This window comes from Saccoglossus kowalevskii, chromosome 6 (assembly GCF_978046115.1).
Source record: "Saccoglossus kowalevskii chromosome 6, keSacKowa6.1, whole genome shotgun sequence".
NCBI lineage: Eukaryota > Metazoa > Hemichordata > Enteropneusta > Harrimaniidae > Saccoglossus > Saccoglossus kowalevskii.
The window spans coordinates 7,520,542-7,547,261 of record NC_140646.1 but is presented as its reverse complement, the minus strand read 5'-3'; the positions used below and the strand labels follow the sequence as shown (position 1 = coordinate 7,547,261).

The window sequence follows — 26,720 nt, the reverse complement described above, 5'->3', positions numbered from 1 at the left end:
TTTTTCAATAAAATAAATACACCAATGCATGTAGCAAGCCTTAGGGAGCTATTCGTGTGATTTTCAAAAAAAAAATGTGAAAAGTGCCAAAAAAACTATTCTGCTACCTTAAGTATGTACTAAATGTTCTGTTTTTGACTCCAGTGTGTGAAGCACAAAAAGGGAGTCTTTGCATAATGATCAATCAATTTTTGGCTTTTCCACTGATATCTCAAGTACTTATCATCACATTTCAATAAAACTTGGTACATAGATGTCATAGGACACTGCACAGACCTGATAGTTTTTAGGGTAATATCAGTACATATTAATTACCTAATTTGCATAATTAATTAATTTTCAGCTTTTGATATTTCAGGTAGTAATCATCACATTTCAATGAAACTTGGTACATAGTTACTTAAGGACTGTGCAGACCCCTGATTAGTTTTTAGGTAAATATTTGTGCATATTAATTACCTTATTAGCATAATTAGTTAATTTTCAGCTTTTTGCCTGATATCTCAAGTACTAATCATTACATTTCAATGAGACTTGCTACATAGATCTTCTAGGACTGTGCAGAGACCTGATTAGTTTTAGGGTAAATAATTGTGAATATTAATTACCTAATTTGCATAATTAATTAATTGTTTCTATGAATGTTCCACTGATATATAAAGAACCACGAATTGGATTTTAATGAAACTTTTAAAGAGTACTCATCACATTTTAATGAATCTAAAACTATGCAGAGACCCAATTAGTTTTTGGTAAATATTTATGCTTATTAATCACCTAATTAACTTAATTAATTAACACTAATATCTCAATTACTAATCATCACATTTGAATAAAATTAGTACATAAATGCTCTAGGACAATAGACAGGCCTGATTAATTTTGGGTTAAAATTTGTTCATATTAATTCTCTAATTAGCATAATAATTCATAATGTTTTTGTTCTGTTCTGTTCATATTAGTTACCTGATTTACATAATTAGTTTTCAGTTTATTTTTAATTAATTTTTAATGTGTCTTCAATACTCTCAGCACATGGGAGTTCTTTCTAAGAATCTTTGATTAAGCTCCGCAGTCACCAGAGATGGCAGTTCATGCCATCGTTCACCTGGATGATTGTCTTCTGTGTGTCTCTCAACAATTTCATTTTCATCATCTTCTTGATAACTGCCTGTACAATTACTTAGTATGTAGATGCCTTGTGTAGACCTAATGAGATTTGTTCATTTTGTGACGATATCTTTAATTCACTATTTTTAGCAAATATTTAGACTTATGTTTTGACCTGTGTGTCTGTCCGTGCGTGCGTCTGTGCATGCGTCCGCACCTGTATCTTAGAAATGCCTGGACCAATCACAATCAAACTTCACACATACATCATATCATACATATGCACGTCAATTTGTTTTACGATCTGATTCAAGATGGCCGAATGGCAGCCATTTTTGTGCTAAAAATCATCAAAATCAAGTATTTCTCGGCTGTTTACAGATGGATGTTGTTCAAACTTGGTATATATAATAGACATTACGGGACCTTGATGCAAATAATTTTGTTTTTCAGATAAGATTTAAAATGGCTGACTGGCAGCCATTTTGTTATTAATGAATGTAGTTCTCGCGCCATATCTCTGACTTGCTTTCACTGATTATGTTCAGATTTTAAATATTCATTATACATCATGTTATAGATAGACAGATATATTGGTTTGACGATCCTATTCAAAATGGCCAAATGGTGGCCTTTTTTGTGCTAAACAATCGTCAAATATCAAGCATTTCTGGCATTTATGGATGGATTTCGTTCAAACTTGGTACATACATTAGACATTACAGGTTCCTGATGCACATAATTTATTTTTCAGATCGGATTCAAAATGGCTGTCTGGTGGCCATTTTGTTTTAATGAATGGGCTTCTAGACCCATATCTCCGACTTGTTTTGACTGATAATATTTTCAAATTTTAAATATTCATTATACATCATGTCATAGATAAACAGATATATTGGTTTGACTATCCTATTCAAAATGCCGAATGGTGGTCATTTTTGTGCTAAAAAATCATCAAACATCAAGCATTTATGGGTGGATTTCGTTCAAACTTGGTACATACATTAGACATTACAGGTTCCTGATGCTCGTCATTTTATTTTTCAGATTGGATTCAAAATGGCTGACTGGCGGCCATTTTGTTTTAATGATTGGGCTTCTTAGAGCCATATCGCTTAAATGACTTATTACAGGTTGTATATTTAAATTTTATATATTCGTTATACATCATGTTATATTTTTAAATTAGAGAGGTCGAGCAGTGCAAGTGGTAATTGTGTCATGAGAAATATTTTCAATTTTTCAACACTTCATAGAAAATCATTGTACAATTTTAAACAGCGATTGTTTCAGAGTGACAATAATATAATTGATAGTTGTATAAATAGTGATTTATTCCTAAGGTCTAGTTTTTGGCGCAATAATAGACGTCTTCTTTATAAATAATGTTATTTCTGTTGTAATTTCTCTATGGACCTTTGAGTCTGAAATAAAGTATAATAATATTATATATATACATGTATTCTAAATGGCTGATTTTGAATGCTGTTCCAGAGCAATATCTCTCAATATGGACAAGTACTTGTTTAACGATCAGATACAAATGTCCAGTATTTTAATGTTAAAAAATCATATCCCTGACATGGTTATATTCCAGTTATATTACTATAAACAAAACTATATATCTTAAATTTGATAACTAACGGGGACTGTCCATGCATGGCTTGTTTTTTCTTATTTTAGACTTTTCTTGAGAACTTCCAGCTCAATTCCTTTGACACCTCCATCCCAACTGAGACTCGGCATTCAGAAAGTGTGTGCTATTTTCAAATACTTTTATTTGTTTTCGATCCAGGTTTTCAATACTTTAAGAGCTACACAATTTGTTTTTAATTTGCTAACCAAATAGAAATGACAGTTTGATTTGTTGCGCTATTTCTAAAAAAAAATATGTAATACTAGCTAATATCGCATCACACAGAACATTTTCAATTTTGTTTTGAGCAAGACACTCTACAAAAGACAGTGGAGCTATTTAGACTGTGAGATTGCTTGTAATAAATTAAATTTTTCAGTGTGTCTAAATATTGATCATCCTTTTGATTCCTGATTTTATTGTATGTTTAAATTTTATCCTAGAATAGTGCAGATAAGGATGTGGTCTCGCAGCAATTGACCCACAGTACTTCAGAAGAGTAGCAAATTCTTGAATATTTATAGTTTGTGCATAGTCTTACATGTGTACCATCAAATATGTAACATAATAAAGTTCAACTCTAAGCAGTCAAAAATCTCTATTTCTGTTGCACCATACGTAAATCAATGTTGCAGTAAATCAAGTAACTGAATATGATATGTTATATTTCACCAGGGAGATGCACTCTCTAGTACACTGCGGAATCTACTGGAAAGAGCCAAGTCAAGTCATATATGTGAAGAAGGAGATTCAGCATGGCTCGAATTTCTACATGGTGCAGTAGAACACAATGCTGATAAAATTAAAGAAATGACTCTCGAGTTTGTAACAATTCCAGATGGAACGTGAGAATAACTCAACAACGTCATAACAATCGCTACATTTTGTGTATATAAATAAATTCTGTTAAAAAAACATTTTTTTTTAACATTCTGCTGCAGTAAAACAGTGTACTTGCATACTATATATATTCAGAATACTCATGAATATTCATGTCTTACTAGGTATGCATCGTAATCATAACATGCTGTTTGTTTATTTAATAAATTTGTATGTAAATATAAAAACCTAGTCTACAATAATTGTATGATACTGCAGATAAAAGTATTAAAGTTGCTTTCATGTCCATATTTGGTAAGTCAGTTGTTTCTCCTTATTTGGAGCTTACTCCATTTCCCAATCACTGGAATCTGTATCATCATCGTAACTATATGGGGAACAAGCGTAACATTCATTCTGTAATAGAAAATAAGAAAATAGTTTAGCATATAATTATAGTAGTGTTCAAAACGCTTGATCTGCAGGTGACAACATAATGTATACAATACAGATGTGATTTAAGTCTTACTGCATAGCTTTATAAACAGCACAGTTGACTCACTTGACCAATATTAACCATTGATGTCACATAGATGAGATTTGCTTACTCACATCAGTGTCATTCCAGCATTGAGCGCAGTATACCATATCACAAGATTCTTTTGTACAATGGTGGAAATCCTTTTTTTCTTTCTCTTCACAAATCAAGCAGTTTTTCTTTCCAAGTCCGAGCACAGCAAGACAGCAACACAGTATAGGGAAAGTGTATCGTAACGAGGTTAAGATGCCATTATCTGCCTGTGAAAAAGTCACAAACCAAGTCCATTATTAATAACTATGATGTACTGAATTGTCTGAACATCACTCAATGGTAAATATACTGGGGTATCCATTGTTTTTTGTTCTCTACTCGAGCATTAAGTATGTTAGAATTTTTAAGTCAGTATTTTTATTACTCAGTAACAATGACAGGCTTATTGCTAGTAGTGAAAATTAACAGATTCTAAATATTTACATGTACTGTATTTCTCTATCAAAAGCGCATACCCCAAGAGAAATTGGGGCATATTGGTTCAGCTGAATGTACTTGCCATTAATTTTTCCTCCTTTGCCAGTCTTCTGACTTTCTTCTGCATATGCTTTAAGAATCCCACACGTTTCTTGAGATAGTCATTGTACAAATACAGTATTCTCTTTTTCTCCCTCTGAAATTATTTGTAATAGTTGACAGTTATGAGGCTTGTTGGGTAAAATTGACTTTTTGATACCCCAATTTAATCAAATTTAAAGTCACATTTGCGTAGCTTAGGGTTAGTAAAGGGGGTATACAATGTACTTACAGGTCACAGGATGTATGTTATTTCTACTTTTATTTAATTAAACTTGAATTAAAATGCAATGTTGAATTGCATTGTAATTGAGTTTAATTAAATCACAACTCTATATAGAGTCATTTTAATCCAAACATATGGCAACTATAATAAAAGTTAATTCAACTACTGTAGAATACTTTTAATTCATTAAATACTATGGTAATAATTAATTTTCGCTGAAGGAATAATTCAGTGAAAATAAAAATGCAGCGAGTATACCTTTTTTCTATATTTCACATTCAACTTGTCAAAAATTAGTGGAAATAAATTCCATACAAAACACACAAAAGGTCTTTTCATCAAAAATTAATTCCAGCTAAAATAAAGTCTTTTACAGTATATTAAAAGTTAATCCAATGCGTGACGTGATAGTGACGCCTAGTGATTTGTGATAGTGATGCCTAGTGATTTGTGGTAGTGATGCCTAGTGATTTGTGATAGTGATGCCTAGTGATTTGTGATAGTGATGCCTAGTGATTTGTGATAGTGATGCCGAGTGATTTGTGATAGTGATGCCTAGTGATTTGTGATAGTGATGCCTAGTGATTTGTGATAGTGATGCCTAGTGATTTGTGATAGTGATGCCTAGTGATTTGTGATAGTGATGCCTAGTGATTTGTGGTAGTGATGCCTAGTGATTTGTGATAGTGATACCTAGTGATTTGTGATAGTGATTTGTGATGGTGATGCCTAGTGATTTGTGATAGTGATACCTAGTGATTTGTGATAGTGATGCCTAGTGATTTGTGATGGTGATGCCTAGTGATTTGTGATGGTGATGCCTAGTGATTTGTGATAGTGATGCCTAGTGATTTGTGATAGTGATGCCGAGTGATTTGTGATAGTGATGCCTAGTGATTTGTGATAGTGATGCCTATTGATTTGTGATAGTGATGCCGAGTGATTTGTGAAAGTGATACCTAGTGATTTGTGATAGTGATTTGTGATAGTGATGCCTAGTGATTTGCGATGGTGATGCCTAGTGATTTGTGATGGTGATGCCTAGTGATTTGTGTTAGTGATACCTAGTGATTTGTGATAGTGATGCCTAGTGATTTGTGATAGTGATTTGTGATAGTGATGCCTAGTGATTTGTGATAGTTATGCCTAGTGATTTGTGATAGTGATGCCTAGTGATTTGTGATAGTGATGCCTAGTGATTTGTGATAGTGATGCCTAGTGATTTGTGATAGTGATGCCGAGTGATTTGTGATAGTGATGCCTAGTGATTTGTGATAGTGATGCCTAGTGATTTGTGATAGTGATGCCTAGTGATTTGTGATAGTGATGCCTAGTGATTTGTGATAGTTATGCCTAGTGATTTGTGACAGTGATGCCTAGTGATTTGTGATAGTGATGCCTAGTGATTTGTGATAGTGATGCCTAGTGATTTGTGATAGTGATTTGTGATAGTGATGCCTAGTGATTTGTGATAGTGATGCTCAGTAATTTGTGATAGTGATGCCTAGTGATTTGTGATAGTGATTTGTGATAGTGATGCCTAGTGATTTGTGGTAGTGATGCCTAGTGATTTGTGATAGTGATACCTATTGATTTGTGATGGTGATGCCTAGTGATTTGTGATAGTGATTTGTGATAGTGATGCCTAGTGATTTGTGGTAGTGATGCCTAGTAATTTGTGATAGTGATGCCTAGTGATTTGTGATGGTGATGCCTAGTGATTTGTGATGGTGATGCCTAGTGATTTGTGATGGTGATGCCTAGTGATTTGTGATAGTGATGCCTAGTGATTTGTGATAGTTATGCCTAGTGATTTGTGATAGTGATGCCTAGTGATTTGTGATAGTGATGCCTAGTGATTTGTGATAGTGATGCCCAGTGATTTGTGATAGTGATGCCTAGTGATTTGTGATAGTGATGCCTAGTGATTTGTGATGGTGATGCCTAGTGATTTGTGATGGTGATGCCTAGTGATTTGTGATGGTGATGCCTAGTGATTTGTGATGGTGATGCCTAGTGATTTGTGATGGTGATGCCTAGTGATTTGTGATAGTGATGCCTAGTGATTTGTGATAGTGATGCCTAGTGATTTGTGATAGTGATGCCTAGTGATTTGTGATAGTGATGCCTAGTGATTTGTGATAGTTATGCCTAGTGATTTGTGATAGTGATGCCTAGTGATTTGTGATAGTGATGCCTAGTGATTTGTGGTAGTGATGCCTAGTGATTTGTGATAGTGATGCCTAGTGATTTGTGATAGTGATGCCGAGTGATTTGTGATAGTGATGCCTAGTGATTTGTGATAGTGATGCCTAGTGATTTGTGATAGTGATGCCTAGTGATTTGTGATAGTTATGCCTAGTGATTTGTGACAGTGATGCCTAGTGATTTGTGATAGTGATGCCTAGTGATTTGTGATAGTGATGCCTAGTGATTTGTGATAGTGATTTGTGATAGTGATGCCTAGTGATTTGTGATAGTGATGCTCAGTAATTTGTGATAGTGATGCCTAGTGATTTGTGATAGTGATGCTCAGTAATTTGTGATAGTGATGCCTAGTGATTTGTGATAGTGATGCCTAGTGATTTGTGATAGTGATGCCTAGTGATTTGTGGTAGTGATGCCTAGTGATTTGTGATAGTGATACCTAGTGATTTGTGATAGTGATGCCTAGTGATTTGTGGTAGTGATGCCTAGTGATTTGTGATAGTGATGCCTAGTGATTTGTGATAGTGATGCCTAGTGATTTGTGATAGTGATGCCTAGTGATTTGTGATAGTGATGCCCAGTGATTTGTGATAGTGATGCCTAGTGATTTGTGATAGTGATGCCTAGTGATTTGTGATGGTGATGCCTAGTGATTTGTGATGGTGATGCCTAGTGATTTGTGATGGTGATGCCTAGTGATTTGTGATGGTGATGCCTAGTGATTTGTGATGGTGATGCCTAGTGATTTGTGATGGTGATGCCTAGTGATTTGTGATAGTGATGCCTAGTGATTTGTGATAGTGATGCCTAGTGATTTGTGATAGTGATGCCTAGTGATTTGTGATAGTTATGCCTAGTGATTTGTGATAGTGATGCCTAGTGATTTGTGATAGTGATGCCTAGTGATTTGTGGTAGTGATGCCTAGTGATTTGTGATAGTGATGCCTAGTGATTTGTGATTGTGATGCCGAGTGATTTGTGATAGTGATGCCTAGTGATTTGTGATAGTGATGCCTAGTGATTTGTGATAGTGATGCCTAGTGATTTGTGATAGTGATGCCTAGTGATTTGTGATAGTGATGCCTAGTGATTTGTGATAGTGATGCCTAGTAATTTGTGATAGTGATGCCTAGTGATTTGTGGTAGTGATGCCTAGTGATTTGTGATAGTGATACCTAGTGATTTGTGATAGTGATGCCTAGTGATTTGTGATGGTGATGCCTAGTGATTTGTGATGGTGATGCCTAGTGATTTGTGATAGTGATGCCTAGTGATTTGTGATAGTGATGCCTAGTGATTTGTGACAGTGATGCCTAGTGATTTGTGATAGTGATGCCTAGTGATTTGTGATAGTGATGCCTAGTGATTTGTGATAGTGATGCTCAGTAATTTGTGATAGTGATGCCTAGTGATTTGTGATAGTGATACCTAGTGATTTGTGATAGTGATGCCTAGTGATTTGTGATAGTGATGCCTAGTGATTTGTGATAGTGATACCTAGTGATTTGTGATAGTGATGCCTATCGATTTGTGATAGTGATGCCTAGTGATTTGTGATAGTGATACCTAGTGATTTGTGATAGTGATGCCTAGTGATTTGTGATAGTGATGCCTAGTGATTTGTGATGGTGATGCCTAGTGATTTGTGATAGTGATGCCTAGTGATTTGTGATAGTGATGCCTATTGATTTGTGATAGTGATGCCTATTGATTTGTAATAGTGATGCCTAGTGATTTGTGATAGTGATACCTAGTGATTTGTGATAGTGATACCTAGTGATTTGTGATAGTGATGCCTAGTGATTTGTGATAGTGATGCCTAGTGATTTGTGATAGTGATACCTAGTGATTTGTGATAGTGATGCCTAGTGATTTGTGATAGTGATGCCTATTGATTTGTGATAGTGATGCTCAGTAATTTGTGATAGTGATGCCTAGTGATTTGTGATAGTGATACCTAGTGATTTGTGATAGTGATGCCTAGTGATTTGTGATAGTGATGCCTAGTGATTTGTGATAGTGATACCTAGTGATTTGTGATAGTGATGCCTAGTGATTTGTGATAGTGATGCTCAGTAATTTGTGATAGTGATGCCTAGTGATTTGTGATAGTGATGCCTAGTGATTTGTGATAGTGATACCTAGTAATTTGTGATAGTGATGCCTAGTGATTTGTGATAGTGATGCCTAGTGATTTGTGATAGTGATACCTAGTGATTTGTGATAGTGATGCCTATCGATTTGTGATAGTGATGCCTAGTGATTTGTGATAGTGATACCTAGTGATTTGTGATAGTGATGCCTAGTGATTTGTGATAGTGATGCCTAGTGATTTGTGATGGTGATGCCTAGTGATTTGTGATAGTGATGCCTAGTAATTTGTGATAGTGATGTCTAGTGATTTGTGATAGTGATGCCTAGTGATTTGTGATAGTGATACCTAGTGATTTGTGATAGTGATGCCTAGTGATTTGTGATGGTGATGCCTAGTGATTTGTGATGGTGATGCCTAGTGATTTGTGATAGTGATGCCTAGTGATTTGTGATAGTGATGCCTAGTGATTTGTGACAGTGATGCCTAGTGATTTGTGATAGTGATGCCTAGTGATTTGTGATAGTGATGCCTATTGATTTGTGATAGTGATGCTCAGTAATTTGTGATAGTGATGCCTAGTGATTTGTGATAGTGATACCTAGTGATTTGTGATAGTGATACCTAGTGATTTGTGATAGTGATGCCTAGTGATTTGTGATAGTGATACCTAGTGATTTGTGATAGTGATGCCTATCGATTTGTGATAGTGATGCCTAGTGATTTGTGATAGTGATACCTAGTGATTTGTGATAGTGATGCCTAGTGATTTGTGATAGTGATGCCTAGTGATTTGTGATGGTGATGCCTAGTGATTTGTGATAGTGATGCCTAGTGATTTGTGATAGTGATGCCTATTGATTTGTGATAGTGATGCCTATTGATTTGTAATAGTGATGCCTAGTGATTTGTGATAGTGATACCTAGTGATTTGTGATAGTGATACCTAGTGATTTGTGATAGTGATGCCTAGTGATTTGTGATAGTGATGCCTAGTGATTTGTGATAGTGATACCTAGTGATTTGTGATAGTGATGCCTAGTGATTTGTGATAGTGATGCCTATTGATTTGTGATAGTGATGCTCAGTAATTTGTGATAGTGATGCCTAGTGATTTGTGATAGTGATACCTAGTGATTTGTGATAGTGATGTCTAGTGATTTGTGATAGTGATGCCTAGTGATTTGTGATAGTGATGCCTAGTGATTTGTGATAGTGATGCCTAGTGATTTGTGATAGTGATGCCCAGTGATTTGTGATAGTGATGCCTAGTGATTTGTGATAGTGATGCCTAGTGATTTGTGATGGTGATGCCTAGTGATTTGTGATGGTGATGCCTAGTGATTTGTGATGGTGATGCCTAGTGATTTGTGATGGTGATGCCTAGTGATTTGTGATGGTGATGCCTAGTGATTTGTGATAGTGATGCCTAGTGATTTGTGATAGTGATGCCTAGTGATTTGTGATAGTGATGCCTAGTGATTTGTGATAGTGATGCCTAGTGATTTGTGATAGTTATGCCTAGTGATTTGTGATAGTGATGCCTAGTGATTTGTGATAGTGATGCCTAGTGATTTGTGGTAGTGATGCCTAGTGATTTGTGATAGTGATGCCTAGTGATTTGTGATAGTGATGCCGAGTGATTTGTGATAGTGATGCCTAGTGATTTGTGATAGTGATGCCTAGTGATTTGTGATAGTGATGCCTAGTGATTTGTGATAGTTATGCCTAGTGATTTGTGACAGTGATGCCTAGTGATTTGTGATAGTGATGCCTAGTGATTTGTGATAGTGATGCCTAGTGATTTGTGATAGTGATTTGTGATAGTGATGCCTAGTGATTTGTGATAGTGATGCTCAGTAATTTGTGATAGTGATGCCTAGTGATTTGTGATAGTGATGCTCAGTAATTTGTGATAGTGATGCCTAGTGATTTGTGATAGTGATGCCTAGTGATTTGTGATAGTGATGCCTAGTGATTTGTGGTAGTGATGCCTAGTGATTTGTGATAGTGATACCTAGTGATTTGTGATAGTGATGCCTAGTGATTTGTGGTAGTGATGCCTAGTGATTTGTGATAGTGATGCCTAGTGATTTGTGATAGTGATGCCTAGTGATTTGTGATAGTGATGCCTAGTGATTTGTGATAGTGATGCCCAGTGATTTGTGATAGTGATGCCTAGTGATTTGTGATAGTGATGCCTAGTGATTTGTGATGGTGATGCCTAGTGATTTGTGATGGTGATGCCTAGTGATTTGTGATGGTGATGCCTAGTGATTTGTGATGGTGATGCCTAGTGATTTGTGATGGTGATGCCTAGTGATTTGTGATAGTGATGCCTAGTGATTTGTGATAGTGATGCCTAGTGATTTGTGATAGTGATGCCTAGTGATTTGTGATAGTGATGCCTAGTGATTTGTGATAGTTATGCCTAGTGATTTGTGATAGTGATGCCTAGTGATTTGTGATAGTGATGCCTAGTGATTTGTGGTAGTGATGCCTAGTGATTTGTGATAGTGATGCCTAGTGATTTGTGATTGTGATGCCGAGTGATTTGTGATAGTGATGCCTAGTGATTTGTGATAGTGATGCCTAGTGATTTGTGATAGTGATGCCTAGTGATTTGTGATAGTGATGCCTAGTGATTTGTGATAGTGATGCCTAGTGATTTGTGATAGTGATGCCTAGTAATTTGTGATAGTGATGCCTAGTGATTTGTGGTAGTGATGCCTAGTGATTTGTGATAGTGATACCTAGTGATTTGTGATAGTGATGCCTAGTGATTTGTGATGGTGATGCCTAGTGATTTGTGATGGTGATGCCTAGTGATTTGTGATAGTGATGCCTAGTGATTTGTGATAGTGATGCCTAGTGATTTGTGACAGTGATGCCTAGTGATTTGTGATAGTGATGCCTAGTGATTTGTGATAGTGATGCCTAGTGATTTGTGATAGTGATGCTCAGTAATTTGTGATAGTGATGCCTAGTGATTTGTGATAGTGATACCTAGTGATTTGTGATAGTGATGCCTAGTGATTTGTGATAGTGATGCCTAGTGATTTGTGATAGTGATACCTAGTGATTTGTGATAGTGATGCCTATCGATTTGTGATAGTGATGCCTAGTGATTTGTGATAGTGATACCTAGTGATTTGTGATAGTGATGCCTAGTGATTTGTGATAGTGATGCCTAGTGATTTGTGATGGTGATGCCTAGTGATTTGTGATAGTGATGCCTAGTGATTTGTGATAGTGATGCCTATTGATTTGTGATAGTGATGCCTATTGATTTGTAATAGTGATGCCTAGTGATTTGTGATAGTGATACCTAGTGATTTGTGATAGTGATACCTAGTGATTTGTGATAGTGATGCCTAGTGATTTGTGATAGTGATGCCTAGTGATTTGTGATAGTGATACCTAGTGATTTGTGATAGTGATGCCTAGTGATTTGTGATAGTGATGCCTATTGATTTGTGATAGTGATGCTCAGTAATTTGTGATAGTGATGCCTAGTGATTTGTGATAGTGATACCTAGTGATTTGTGATAGTGATGCCTAGTGATTTGTGATAGTGATGCCTAGTGATTTGTGATAGTGATACCTAGTGATTTGTGATAGTGATGCCTAGTGATTTGTGATAGTGATGCTCAGTAATTTGTGATAGTGATGCCTAGTGATTTGTGATAGTGATGCCTAGTGATTTGTGATAGTGATACCTAGTAATTTGTGATAGTGATGCCTAGTGATTTGTGATAGTGATGCCTAGTGATTTGTGATAGTGATACCTAGTGATTTGTGATAGTGATGCCTATCGATTTGTGATAGTGATGCCTAGTGATTTGTGATAGTGATACCTAGTGATTTGTGATAGTGATGCCTAGTGATTTGTGATAGTGATGCCTAGTGATTTGTGATGGTGATGCCTAGTGATTTGTGATAGTGATGCCTAGTAATTTGTGATAGTGATGTCTAGTGATTTGTGATAGTGATGCCTAGTGATTTGTGATAGTGATACCTAGTGATTTGTGATAGTGATGCCTAGTGATTTGTGATGGTGATGCCTAGTGATTTGTGATGGTGATGCCTAGTGATTTGTGATAGTGATGCCTAGTGATTTGTGATAGTGATGCCTAGTGATTTGTGACAGTGATGCCTAGTGATTTGTGATAGTGATGCCTAGTGATTTGTGATAGTGATGCCTATTGATTTGTGATAGTGATGCTCAGTAATTTGTGATAGTGATGCCTAGTGATTTGTGATAGTGATACCTAGTGATTTGTGATAGTGATACCTAGTGATTTGTGATAGTGATGCCTAGTGATTTGTGATAGTGATACCTAGTGATTTGTGATAGTGATGCCTATCGATTTGTGATAGTGATGCCTAGTGATTTGTGATAGTGATACCTAGTGATTTGTGATAGTGATGCCTAGTGATTTGTGATAGTGATGCCTAGTGATTTGTGATGGTGATGCCTAGTGATTTGTGATAGTGATGCCTAGTGATTTGTGATAGTGATGCCTATTGATTTGTGATAGTGATGCCTATTGATTTGTAATAGTGATGCCTAGTGATTTGTGATAGTGATACCTAGTGATTTGTGATAGTGATACCTAGTGATTTGTGATAGTGATGCCTAGTGATTTGTGATAGTGATGCCTAGTGATTTGTGATAGTGATACCTAGTGATTTGTGATAGTGATGCCTAGTGATTTGTGATAGTGATGCCTATTGATTTGTGATAGTGATGCTCAGTAATTTGTGATAGTGATGCCTAGTGATTTGTGATAGTGATACCTAGTGATTTGTGATAGTGATGTCTAGTGATTTGTGATAGTGATGCCTAGTGATTTGTGATAGTGATACCTAGTGATTTGTGATAGTGATGCCTAGTGATTTGTGATAGTGATGCTCAGTAATTTGTGATAGTGATGCCTAGTGATTTGTGATAGTGATGCCTAGTGATTTGTGATAGTGATACCTAGTAATTTGTGATAGTGATGCCTAGTGATTTGTGATAGTGATGCCTAGTGATTTGTGATAGTGATACCTAGTGATTTGTGATAGTGATGCCTATCGATTTGTGATAGTGATGCCTAGTGATTTGTGATAGTGATACCTAGTGATTTGTGATAGTGATGCCTAGTGATTTGTGATGGTGATGCCTAGTGATTTGTGATAGTGATGCCTAGTAATTTGTGATAGTGATGTCTAGTGATTTGTGATAGTGATGCCTAGTGATTTGTGATAGTGATACCTAGTGATTTGTGATAGTGATACCTAGTGATTTGTGATAGTGATGCCTAGTGATTTGTGATAGTGATACCTAGTGATTTGTGATAGTGATGCCTAGTGATTTGTGATAGTGATGCCGAGTGATTTGTGATAGTGATGCCTAGTGATTTGTGATAGTGATGTCTAGTGATTTGTGATAGTGATGCCTAGTGATTTGTGATAGTGATGCCTAGTGATTTGTGATAGTGATGCCTAGTAATTTGTGATAGTGATGCCTAGTGATTTGTGATAGTGATGCCTAGTGATTTGTGATGGTGATGCCTAGTGATTTGTGATAGTGATGCCTAGTGATTTGTGATAGTGATGCCTAGTGATTTGTGATAGTGATGCCTAGTAATTTGTGATAGTGATGCCTAGTGATTTGTGATAGTGATGCCTAGTGATTTGTGATGGTGATGCCTAGTGATTTGTGATAGTGATGCCTAGTGATTTGTGATAGTGATGCCTAGTGATTTGTGATGGTGATGCCTAGTGATTTGTGATAGTGATGCCTAGTGATTTGTGATAGTGATGCCTAGTGATTTGTGATAGTGATGCCTAGTGATTTGTGATAGTGATGCCTAGTGATTTGTGATAGTGATGCCTAGTGATTTGTGATAGTGATGCCTAGTGATTTGTGATGGTGATGCCTAGTGATTTGTGATAGTGATGCCTAGTGATTTGTGATAGTGATGCCTAGTGATTTGTGATAGTGATACCTAGTGATTTGTGATAGTGATGCCTAGTGATTTGTGATAGTGATGCCTAGTGATTTGTGATAGTGATGCCCAGTGATTTGTGATAGTGATGCCTAGTGATTTCTTAAGAACAACTGGATATAGCTCTCATAATTTAACTTCCCTGTTTGAAAGCTAGTCTCTGCAAAACCCCCCAAAAATGTGTGAGGCAACTTTTTTTCTTTTTTTTTTTTTTTGGGCTTTCGCATGACTTACCTTTGGAAAGAAAAATGAACAAATGACACGTCGTAATCGCAATCCATACGCTTCAACATAGAGTAGGATAAAGACAATTCCCCAGCCAATGAATATGGTATATATGGTGTCATTTGGAACATGGTTGGGATATGGCAAACACTCTGTGTAAATGAAAAATAGAAAAGAAAATTAATGGTTCATTCAGGAATTCATGTGATTTGTAGCACATGGGGTTTATTTAAATATGATTCTATGTTCAAAATAAATCGTATGTCAATAATACAAATATGGTGTGTGATATTTACCTGTATTTGTTGACATGCACTTTTAATAATACAAATATGGTGTGTGATATTTACCTGTATTTGTTGACATGCACTTTTAATAATACAAATATGGTGTGTGATATTTACCTGTATTTGTTGACATGCACTTTTAATAATACAAATATGGTGTGTGATATTTACCTGTATTTGTTGACATGCACTTTTAATAATACAAATATGGTGTGTGATATTTACCTGTATTTGTTGACATGCACTTTTAATAATACAAATATGGTGTGTGATATTTCCCTGTATTTGTTGACATGCACTTCTAATAATACAAATATGGTGTGTGATATTTACCTGTATTTGTTGACATGCACTTCTAATAATACAAATATGGTGTGTGATATTTACCTGTATTTGTTGACATGCACTTCTAATAATACAAATATGGTGTGTGATATTTACCTGTATTTGTTGACATACACTTCTAATAATACAAATATGGTGTGTCATATTCACCTGTATTTGTTGACATGCACTTCTAATAACACAAATATGGTGTTTGATATTTACCTGTATTTGTTGACATACACTTCTAATAACACAAATATGGTGTTTGATATTTACCTGTATTTGTTGACATGCACTTCTAATAATACAAATATGGTGTGTGATATTCACCTGTATTTGTTGACATACACTTCTAATAACACAAATATGGTGTTTGATATTTACCTGTATTTTTTGACATGCACTTCTAATAATACAAATATGGTGTGTGATATTTACCTGTATTTGTTGACATGCACTTCTAATAATACAAATATGGTGTGTGATATTCACCTGTATTTGTTGACATGCACTTCTAATAATACAAATATGGTGTGTGATATTTACCTGTATTTGTTGACATGCTGTCGAGTTCGTGTCTGCTATTGAAGCCTGATAACATTGTACGAAACAAGTGTGCTATAGCGCCCTCACCATGGACTTTAACACGAATAGCATGAACTCCTAAAATGGAAAAACCAATATTAACCACATGTATTGACAAATCAAGTATATCAACTGCCTATTGTATTGGAGCCAATAGACAAAATTTAAGTCAATTTTCAGTTTTTATTCAAAAAATGTGGGTATAACATATTTCCCTATTCTATCATATGTGCTGCAATTGATGCAAAATTGTAACTGAGGGGCATGATGACTAGAAGAGAAACCTGTTTTTAGCATCACTATTACCAGTATATATTTATATTGAGTGTATTGCACTTTTCAAAAGTCAACTTTTCTCACAATACACCTAGAATGTGTTATCTAGATGTTCTACAGAATGAAGTGAATAGTCATATTTTTGTCTTTTTCATTGCAATTTTCCACTACTGAACATGTTACTGCTTGTATATGCAGTGCATTGTGGGAAACAACTTAGAACTGTTATGTTTGAACAATATTATGATTTGTATCATCCCATGTCATCATTCAAAATGTTGATGTTACCGGTAAATCACAATTTAACCATAGAAACCAGTGCAAAATTGCAAACTTTGACTATTTTTTATAACTTTTCACTTTTTTTTTATTTTAATGGCATTAAACTACACAAATGAAAGCATGGAAAAGATTACAATGTTTGATTCAATCCTAAACTCAATGACACAGCATCCAAATACTACCTGATTATCTACCTTTTAACTGGATAGTCACTTCACTGTGTCTCTGTACAATATCCAAAATATGGAATAACAAGTAATCAAATGTGCAGATAATAAGAGAAACCAAGACATTTAGAAGCAATCGCACTACTCCTTTACCCTGTAATAGAAATAAATATAAAACATTTCAGAACATGTTTTTCAATGTGTCGGCCATTTTTACTGAGAGCTTGATTGATACAGACTTGTGTCAGTGTAACATGATGTCCAATATAATTGTAAAGTTTGATTGCAATCAGTCAAGGTATGGCCTTTAGTATCGTAAATCGATGTTCATTTAATAGAACTTCGAGTTACGGGCAACATATATTTTTTTGTTTTGTTTAACGCTGTATATTTCCGTAATTTGAAGTTTGATTAACTGATAAATCAAATTTGACTTACTAAATTTGAACGTTAAACAAAACAAAGAAATCTATGTTGTCCATAACTTGAAGTTTCGTTAAATGTTATTTAAAGTTTGAGTTACTAAATATAGACATTTAACACAAAAAAATATATGTTGCCTGTAACTGTCATTAAAAGTTCAAGTTACAATTTTGGGTTGGCAGAAGGGGCCCACCTGAAAAAATTTTTGGAGGGGCATCGCCCCCCCGCCCCCCCCAAATCAAGCTGAAACCCTTTCTGTCAGCAAAATTGACCCTCAAAATGTAGGAAAAAGGGTCTAGATTTCAGATCTCTCCCCTCATGAAAAATATAGTGCAGTTGCCTTGCATTTGTTTCTCAGTGGAGCATCTGCAGCATCAAGGTCACATGATGTGATGTGAACTGCAGCAAACTATACTTACCAACTTCCTCTTTTCATCAGCAAGTAAAGAAATCTTTGTTGGAATAACAATTTCTTTGGTTTCTGCTTTCTTCAAAGGTAATAATATTCTTTTTTTCTAGAAGAACCATGACAAAAATATAGAAATATTTGACCTATGCCAACCTATATGCAAGCCTGGTAGTTCACGCCTATCATGCTATAACAATTAATTGTGTTAAATTTTATATAAAGTGTAAAATTGCAAAGCATTTTATCAGATGCGGATAAACTTGTGGGACAAATCGACTTGGAACGAATCAACCCGTGGGACAAATCGACTTGGAACGAATCAACCCGTGGGACAAATCGACTTGGAACGAATCAACCTGTGGGACGAATCGACTTGGAACGAATCTTAATCTGTGTGACAAATCGACTTGGAACGAATCAACCTGTGTGACGAATCGACTTGGAACGAATCAACCTGTGTGGCGAATCGACTTGGAACGAATCAACCTGTGTGACTAATCTACTTGGAACGAATCAACCTGTGTGACGAATCGACTTGGAATGAATCAACCTGTGTGACGAATCGACTTGGTATGAATCAACCTGTGTGACAAATCGACTTGGAACGAATCAACCTGTGTGACAAATCGACTTGGAACGAATCAACCTGTGTGACGAATCAACCTGTGGTACGAACCGACTTGGAACAAATCAACCTGTGGTACGAATCGACTTGGAACGAATCAACCTGTGGTACGAATCGACTTGGAACGAATCAACCTGTGGTACGAATCGACTTGGAACGAATCAACCTGTGGTATGAATCGACTTGAAACGAATCAACCTGTGTGACGAATCGACTTGGAACGAATCAACCTGTGTGATGAATCGACTTGGAACGAATCAACCTGTGTGACGAATCGACTTGGAACGAATCAATCTGTGTGATGAATCGATTTGGAACGAATCAACCTGTGTGACGAATCGACTTAGAACAAATCAACCTGTGGTATGAATCGACTTGGAACAAATCAACCTGTGGTATGAATCGACTTGGAACGAATCAACCTGTGGGACAAATCGATTTGGAACGAATCAACCTGTGGGACGAATCGACTTGGAACGAATCAACCTGTGGGACAAATCGACTTGAAACGAATCAACCCGTGGGACAAATCGACTTGGAACGAATCAACCTGTGGGATGAATCGTCTTGGAACGAATCAACCTGTGTGACGAATCGACTTGGAATGAATCAACCTGTGGTATGAATCGATTTGGAACGAATCAACCTGTGGGACAAATCGACTTGGAACGAATCAACCCGTGGTATGAATCGACTTCGAACGAATCAACCTGTGGGACAAATTGACTTGGAACGAACAAATCAACCTGTGGGACAAATCGACTTGGAACGAATCAACCTGTGGTATGAATCGACTTGGAACGAATCAACCTGTGGGACAAATCGACTTGGAACGAATCAACCTGTGGTATGAATCGACTTGGAACGAATCAACCTGTGGGACAAATCGACTTGGAACGAATCAACCTGTGGTACGAATCGACTTGGAACGAATCAACCTGTGTGATGAATCGACTTGGAACGAATCAACCTGTGGTGCGAATCGACTTGGAACGAATCAACCTGTGGTATGAATCGACTTGGAACGAATCAACCTGTGGTATGCTATCGATAAAGAGCCATTGCTCGAAACGTCTAGCTATTTTTAATAGTTATTTAGGACTACGATTACCAAATATTATCTTCAATATATCAACCTGTGGTACGAATCGACTTGGAACGAATCAACCCCCGGGTAGTTGCTCAGCGTTCCTTTATTTAATATACAATGTAGCACAATATGTGCTACATTGATGGGCACCCCAACCGCGATAGAATAGAATAGAATAGAATAATGCTTTATTAATACCGTAAAGAAATAGTTAACATTTCTTTTTAGGTTTTCAGATTAATAAAGTAAAAAATAAAAGTACATGAAATGTAAAAATTGATTTTAAAAAAATTCAAAATTAGTGAACGACAAAAATACTACAGACAATTATTAATAATATAACGATATGACTGAGCTACACAGCTATGTAAATATCATATTATTATTATTATTATTATTATTATTATTATTAATATTATTATTATTATTATCATACAGGTATGTAATTGCAATTTACCTGCTGTTTGCGTCTATTCTCTATTTTTCTGAAATACGACGTGATATAAACGTTATCGAACGTTATTTCTGATATGAACTTCTTACTGTAACTGTGAGCGCTAAAGAAAGACAAAAGAAATTGCGTTTTATTATACAGATGGCGGTGTCGTAAAATCGAAAAATGGCAAAGAAAATCCCGCTCTAACCGCACGAAAATGTGTTCAAATTAAGTCTTTTTACTTTAAACCTTGATTACAGTCCTTGAAACAAAAACAAATACATTTTAACAATAGTTACATAGCTAAATTGGTCAATCAATCTTATAGGGAAGAAATCACTTTTATCTCAGAAGCCCGGTTAGCTCAGTCGGTAGAGCGTGGGACTTTTAATCCTAAGGTCAAGGGTTCGACCCCCTTAGCGGGCGGAATATATTTTTACAATTTTATAAATCAATCTTGGGACATGTGGGTGTTTTCTCACGTTATGTTTAATACGTCGTTGTTTTTATCATTTTTTTTTCACTATATGAAAGATAATACATGATGTACTGCTTATCACATACGCAAACAGAATGACTGGACTCTCACACTCTCTTCTGACGACTGTTAGCGCTTTGATGGAATATGGAGATTATGAATACAATAAAAGAAATAATTTGAATTAAAATATCAAAGTGACAGTCACGGTGTCATACACACCCTGTGTACTACCTCGGTGTATTGCATCTTCGTATATCCCCGCTGGGAATACTCAGAATACCCGAACGTATATCGTTCATGATGATCAGATGTTATACAGGGTTTTACTAATAATACCAGTGACTAAGGCCAGACTTTTTTTATTCCTTGTTTCGCGAGTTTTTTTTAGGCAATTTTTTTGAGGAGGGCGGAAAAAATAAAATTAATTCATTTTTTCCATTAGATTTGTGTGATTCTCAAAGAATTGTAAGTAAGATCGGAGAGAAGAAATGAATAACATTTTATTCCATGCATAACCTTGTTTCTCGTCTGCGCTAGACTTCGGTACTTTGATCATGATACTCCCACGAAAATGCAACTTGGATTTGTTATGCGGCGGGCGGTAAAAAAAATGAAGATACAAATAATATTTTTTTAGCATTTTTTTGCGCTTACAGGTCGATGGGCGCGAGAAATTATGCTGAAATAAAATTATATTTTTATTTCATTTTCGGCTCCTGTTCATTCGGCGGTTCGCGAAACAAGGGATAATAAAGATCTGGCCTAAATGTTCGTAAATGTTCGACGTTCGAGTATTCTGAGTATTCCTCAATACAGCCTCAATACAGCCCAATAGTAAATATGTTTTCCTGAAATCTCCGTATTCGCTTTAAGTACATAAGTGATTGCGTGAACACGGAAATGGGAATATCACTATGGCAACTGCGTCCGAACAGATATGGTGACTTTGTCTATTGCATAACTACCTTGTCCGTAGTTACATTACGTACCTTAGAAACATGAGTACGAAGTTGAAAGCGATGATACTTTTAATAATCGTAACGAGCATGGTTATCCACTGTGACCTTGATTTGAATTCGTTCGATACCGCAAGCTGAATGTCAGAGGATGTCTTCAAGTCAATCTCTTCCGTGCCTTGTTGAACCTGAATATTATTTTGTTATTAGTCATCAATCGTGTACACACTTCACAGTAAAAATATTATACAATATATAAAGTATGACAATAATGCGATATTACTACAATATACTATGATATACATAACACAATTAATTTCAAGTGATTACATGGTTACTATTGTTGATACATATCTGTGTACACCAAATGAAATCGTATTAGCATACTAAATAATTAAGACATATTGTAATAATCTGTCATACAGTCCTTTACAGAGAAAAGTATTTACTTGGTTGTTGTCATGGAAACGCCATGATATGACCATATAATGTTACTATATACAGAATAATACCTGCCAACCAATTGCAACTTCGAAATTTGTATCGAACTCATTGACGGCTTCATCGGCACTTTGATACGTCTTGCCCATTCCAGGGTTGACAGCTTCATCGGTATCACACAGTGATGAGTAGGCTGATAAATAAACAAACAAACAAATAAATAAATAAATAAATAAATAAATAAATAAATAAATAAATAAATAAATAAATAAATAAATAAATAAATAAATAAATAAATAAATAAATAAATAAATAAATAAATAAATAAATAAATAAATAAATAAATAAATTGAATGAATGAATGAATGAATGAATGAATGAATGAATGAATGAATGAATGAACAATCAGACCACGGACAGATGAACAAGCAAAAAAAAAGCAAACAAAGAAAGAAATTGATCTTACCAGTGACAATGTTACATAAAAATGTTAATTTCATTGGGGAGCATAATACGTCCTTGACAACAGGAACTGCAATGGTATTACGGCAATCTCTCTCTGCTCTTCGGAATGTTCCTTTACACTCCTCAACTCCTTGCTCGAATATATCTAGAATAAAACACTGTTAAATGAACCGGTTCTACTTATGTTATATATTATGTATTGCTTCAGGGACGATATGTCACTATCAAATCATGTGAATAATATCAAAGTCCATATTCATACCTAAAATATTTCACATAATTTCAAAGACCCTAATAAATCTAGTATATGAATTGTCTCAGAGTGCAAACAAAACGTCAAAGTGTATATATTACATTGTCCCATGTTAGAACATTATGGTACAGAGAGAGTGAAAGAGATGGCTATACACCCCCATATAACCTTTATACGACCATTCTCAAATATGTCCCTGGGTTACCTTTACATCTATAATCCAACTTGTCTTTATAATTATCTTCCGTCTTCTTCCCCTTTCCTCTCTTACGATCATTTTTATATTTTTTACCATCTTTATCGTCCTCGACTTCTTCCTCAATTGCAATAAATTCTTGTTTCATTTCATGCGATATTTCGTTAATGTTTTCACTTTGGTCCTATTAAATGCAAAGAAAGGTCCATCTCTTTATTCCACATTGTCATTCAAAACTTATTATGATATTATGTTAACCCATTATATCATGGTATTATCGTGTTAACCCATTATATCATGGTATTATCATGTTAACCCATTATATCATGGCATTATCATGTTAACCCATTATATCATGGCATTATCATGTAACCAGAGGTACATTACTTGGGGTTTGCAACTACGGTGACATGATACCAAGATCCCGTTTCAATCTCGCTCTCACATAAGTGTTCCAACTCAGAAAAATTCGAATGCGCATGCCCGAGGTAACTAGGATACTGGGATGTCTAGGTGGATCAAAATAGCTGCTCACGTTATGACGGATTACGATAACTATATTTTCTGTACATTTTCGATGTATTACATTTTTTCACTATGAATGTGGTAATACATGTTTTATTGTTTTATTACAAACCGCCTATGTCATGTCAGAAGGTCGTAGCACCAGCCTCGCTATCTACGAGATGAGACTTGAATGGGATCTTGACATGATGTCACCATACAGTACTATGCGCGTTGCAAACCCCAAGTAATGTACCTCTGATGTAACCCATTATATCATGGCATTACCATGTTAACCCATTATATCATGGCGTTATCATGTTAACCAATTATATCATGTCATTATCATGTTAACCCATTATATCATGGCATTATCATGTTAACCCCATTATATCATGTCATTATCTTGTTAACCCATTATATCATGGTATTATCATGTTAACCCATTATATCATGTCATTATCATGTTAGCCCATAATATCATGGCATTATCATGTTAACCCATTATATCATGTCATTATCATGTTAACCAATTATATCATGGCATTATCATGTTAACCCATTATATCATGGCATTATCATGTTAATCCATTATATCATGTCATTATCTTGTTAACCCATTATATCATGTCATTATCGTATTAGCCCATAATATCATGGCATTATCATGTTAACCCATTATTTCATGTCATTATCATGTTAGCCCATAATATCATGGCATTATCATGTTAACCCATTATATCATGGCATTATCATGTTAACCCATTATATCATGTCATTATCATGTTAACCCATTATATCATGGAATTATCATGTTAATCCATTATATCATGTCATTATCTTGTTAACCCATTATATCATGGCATTATCATGTTAACCCATTATATCATGGCATTACCATGTTAACCCATTATATATCATGTCATTATCATGTTAGCCTATAATATCATGGCATTATTAATAATGATAAAGTAAGAAGAACCCGTTTTACCTTTAAGTCATCCATGACCCCAGTGAATGGTTGATGCATGAGTTCAAATAATAACTCACTATTGTTGTGAGCCAAGGCTGCCGTGCAGCTGATAGAACGTGACAGTTCCTCGGCATTATGAAAAATATTTGCTACTGGACCTGTAAGAAAATATGAATAGTCAGTCAGAGTGTGTCTCAGTTGCCATGGTTCTACGTGGAAAATCGCCGCTGAATATCTGTGTATATAGTGTGCTTGACAAATAAAAATTAACCCGAAAACTGACCTGTAATCAATAAGGTCATGGTCATGGTAGTCAGAATGTTGCGACCATATCGACTAAATAAATACGGTGTAACCAAGACAACGGTACAACGAACTTGGACTGAAAATGCAAATCCAATGCTGAGGAGGAGGCCAATGGTACCACCAAGGTACACCTTTTCTTTCTCAGTGAATGGTAGACGAATCAAGATTATATAATATAACGCTGCAAATATATAAAAATATTTCTATTAAATAATAGCAACGAAAATAAAATTTTAACATAATGATTAGCGATCGAGTAATTTACGAAACAGGTGATTATAAAAATTATTGTGTAGTTGCATGATAGTATGATGACAACAGAATGTAGACATGCCATTCAAGCTGTATATTACGTGTAACTAGTGTTAGTTACCTGCACCGACACCTGCACCGAAACAAAATCCCAGGAGAGCCTTGACTACACGATATTCACTTGCTTTGCTCCATAACAATCTCTCACAGAACGGACAGGTGTGACTGAGAACTGAATGCAAACCTGTTGAAAAAAATAAATAAGTATACTCTCAAATATAATAGCGCAGTGTGAGGCAGCGACTAAATTACTTATTTTGCTTAATCAGTCATCTGATGTTATGTATTGGGACTGGAAACAAATATAATCGGGACTACGACTACTTACATGCCGTACACGATTCTAAACAAGCGGCCAGACACTTCATAATCAGTGCTTATATTGCGACAAACCACGATCTTATGAACTAGTTGCCAGATTCAAGTGATCGTATGAGGGGGATAGAAAGCGTCTTTTTTAGTGTTATACTTCTATTTTTCGAAATATAGAACTCCTTCTATGTGACGTCACAATGCTGGAAATTATTCGTGTAGTAAGTATTCCGCTACGAATACCCAGTAGACGCTTTATCTTCGAAATCTTTGATATTACGTGTTATCGCCACTCACAGCCATGGCATGAACATTGCAGTTATCATACAACTAAAATATAATGAATTTGCGAACTTATTATTATTTATGTGTCCGAATCCTCGAGAGTTGTCGTCGCAGTTTTGTGATAACGTGTGATAACATGCTTCACTCATGGACTACAAGTTGAGCTTCAACTTCAAGCATTAGTTCATTTCCAGATCACATTGTTTTTTCAAGAAAGGTTCATGTTGTTGTAGTATTTAATAAAATGTATATCGCGTCAAGTATGTTTATTGTAAAGTTTGGTAAATAGTTTGAATAGCTTCGTAATGTCAGCTTTACCTTACACCCCAAGATCACGTGATGACCTTCCCGGCGATGACAGGTGAGTTTGGGATAGAACGATTAGGATTGCGACTTTTTTATTTATTAGTTCATCCACAGTCCCTCACTGTGGTTCATCCGAAAATCCGAAGAGCCCTAGTTGATGCATTTAATAACATGTAAGACGGTGCAATCGGCACATCATGAAAAAACAAAATGGATTTTGTTCAATCAGACCCAACGCTACGCCCACAAGGTTAACCGACTACTGAACCCTATTTTGACACGTGATCCGGGGTCATCATGCGACACAATGAACTTTGCATGAACTCAATAGCTACGAGTTCATTAACGACGCTTGTTGTGTTGAGTGGATTCCAGAGAACGTCAACACTCACTCCACTTTCAACCTGAACAGATTGAGAAATAGCTTATTAAAAGTAAGTATGGACTATAATAACGCATATTTTTCTTTCCTGAGTTTAAAATATTGTAGCACTTTTTGTTTTTAAACGTGAATTTAAAAGGATTCTGTAACCCGGGAACATGTCGGTGACCGCCATTTGTCCTCGTTCTCGTCCAGGCACATTTTATGCATTTGACCTCGTT

General features: G+C 35.7%; 2 protein-coding genes and 1 non-coding gene across 4 annotated transcripts in view; 2 read left to right on the top strand and 1 right to left on the bottom strand.

Annotated features, from left to right (window-relative positions):
* LOC100378861 (cyclin-D1-binding protein 1 homolog) overlaps nt 1–3,884 on the top strand; it is a 34,017-nt gene extending 30,133 nt beyond the window's left edge. Inside the window, exons 7-8 of one of the 2 annotated variants that reach the window (XR_014929767.1) lie at nt 363–434; nt 3,422–3,557. Coding sequence is in view for 1 of the 2 variants with exons in the window: in XM_085500731.1 (XP_085356857.1) it covers nt 3,422–3,595 (174 nt within the window). In the remaining variant the exon portion in view is untranslated. Of the gene's footprint in view, nt 1–362; nt 435–3,421 lie in introns of both variants that reach the window. The other variant, XM_085500731.1, reaches the window with a different exon arrangement.
* A 26-nt stretch (nt 3,885–3,910) lies between these two features.
* On the bottom strand, nt 3,911–24,904 carry LOC102801632 (E3 ubiquitin-protein ligase DCST1-like). The gene is made up of 14 exons (XM_085499909.1): nt 24,880–24,904; nt 24,615–24,754; nt 23,129–23,303; nt 22,672–22,815; nt 22,277–22,398; nt 21,798–21,952; nt 20,349–20,448; nt 18,187–18,282; nt 17,372–17,498; nt 16,581–16,697; nt 15,430–15,572; nt 4,657–4,770; nt 4,178–4,363; nt 3,911–3,982 (listed from the first exon to the last, which is right to left on the bottom strand). Exons 1-14 carry the CDS (start codon nt 24,902–24,904, stop codon nt 3,911–3,913), a joined length of 1,716 nt encoding a protein of 571 aa, XP_085356035.1.
* Nucleotides 20,681–20,753, top strand: TRNAK-UUU (transfer RNA lysine (anticodon UUU)). The gene has a single exon. It is a non-coding gene; the product is annotated as a tRNA-Lys (tRNA).
* Nucleotides 24,905–26,720: the final 1,816 nt, after the last annotated feature.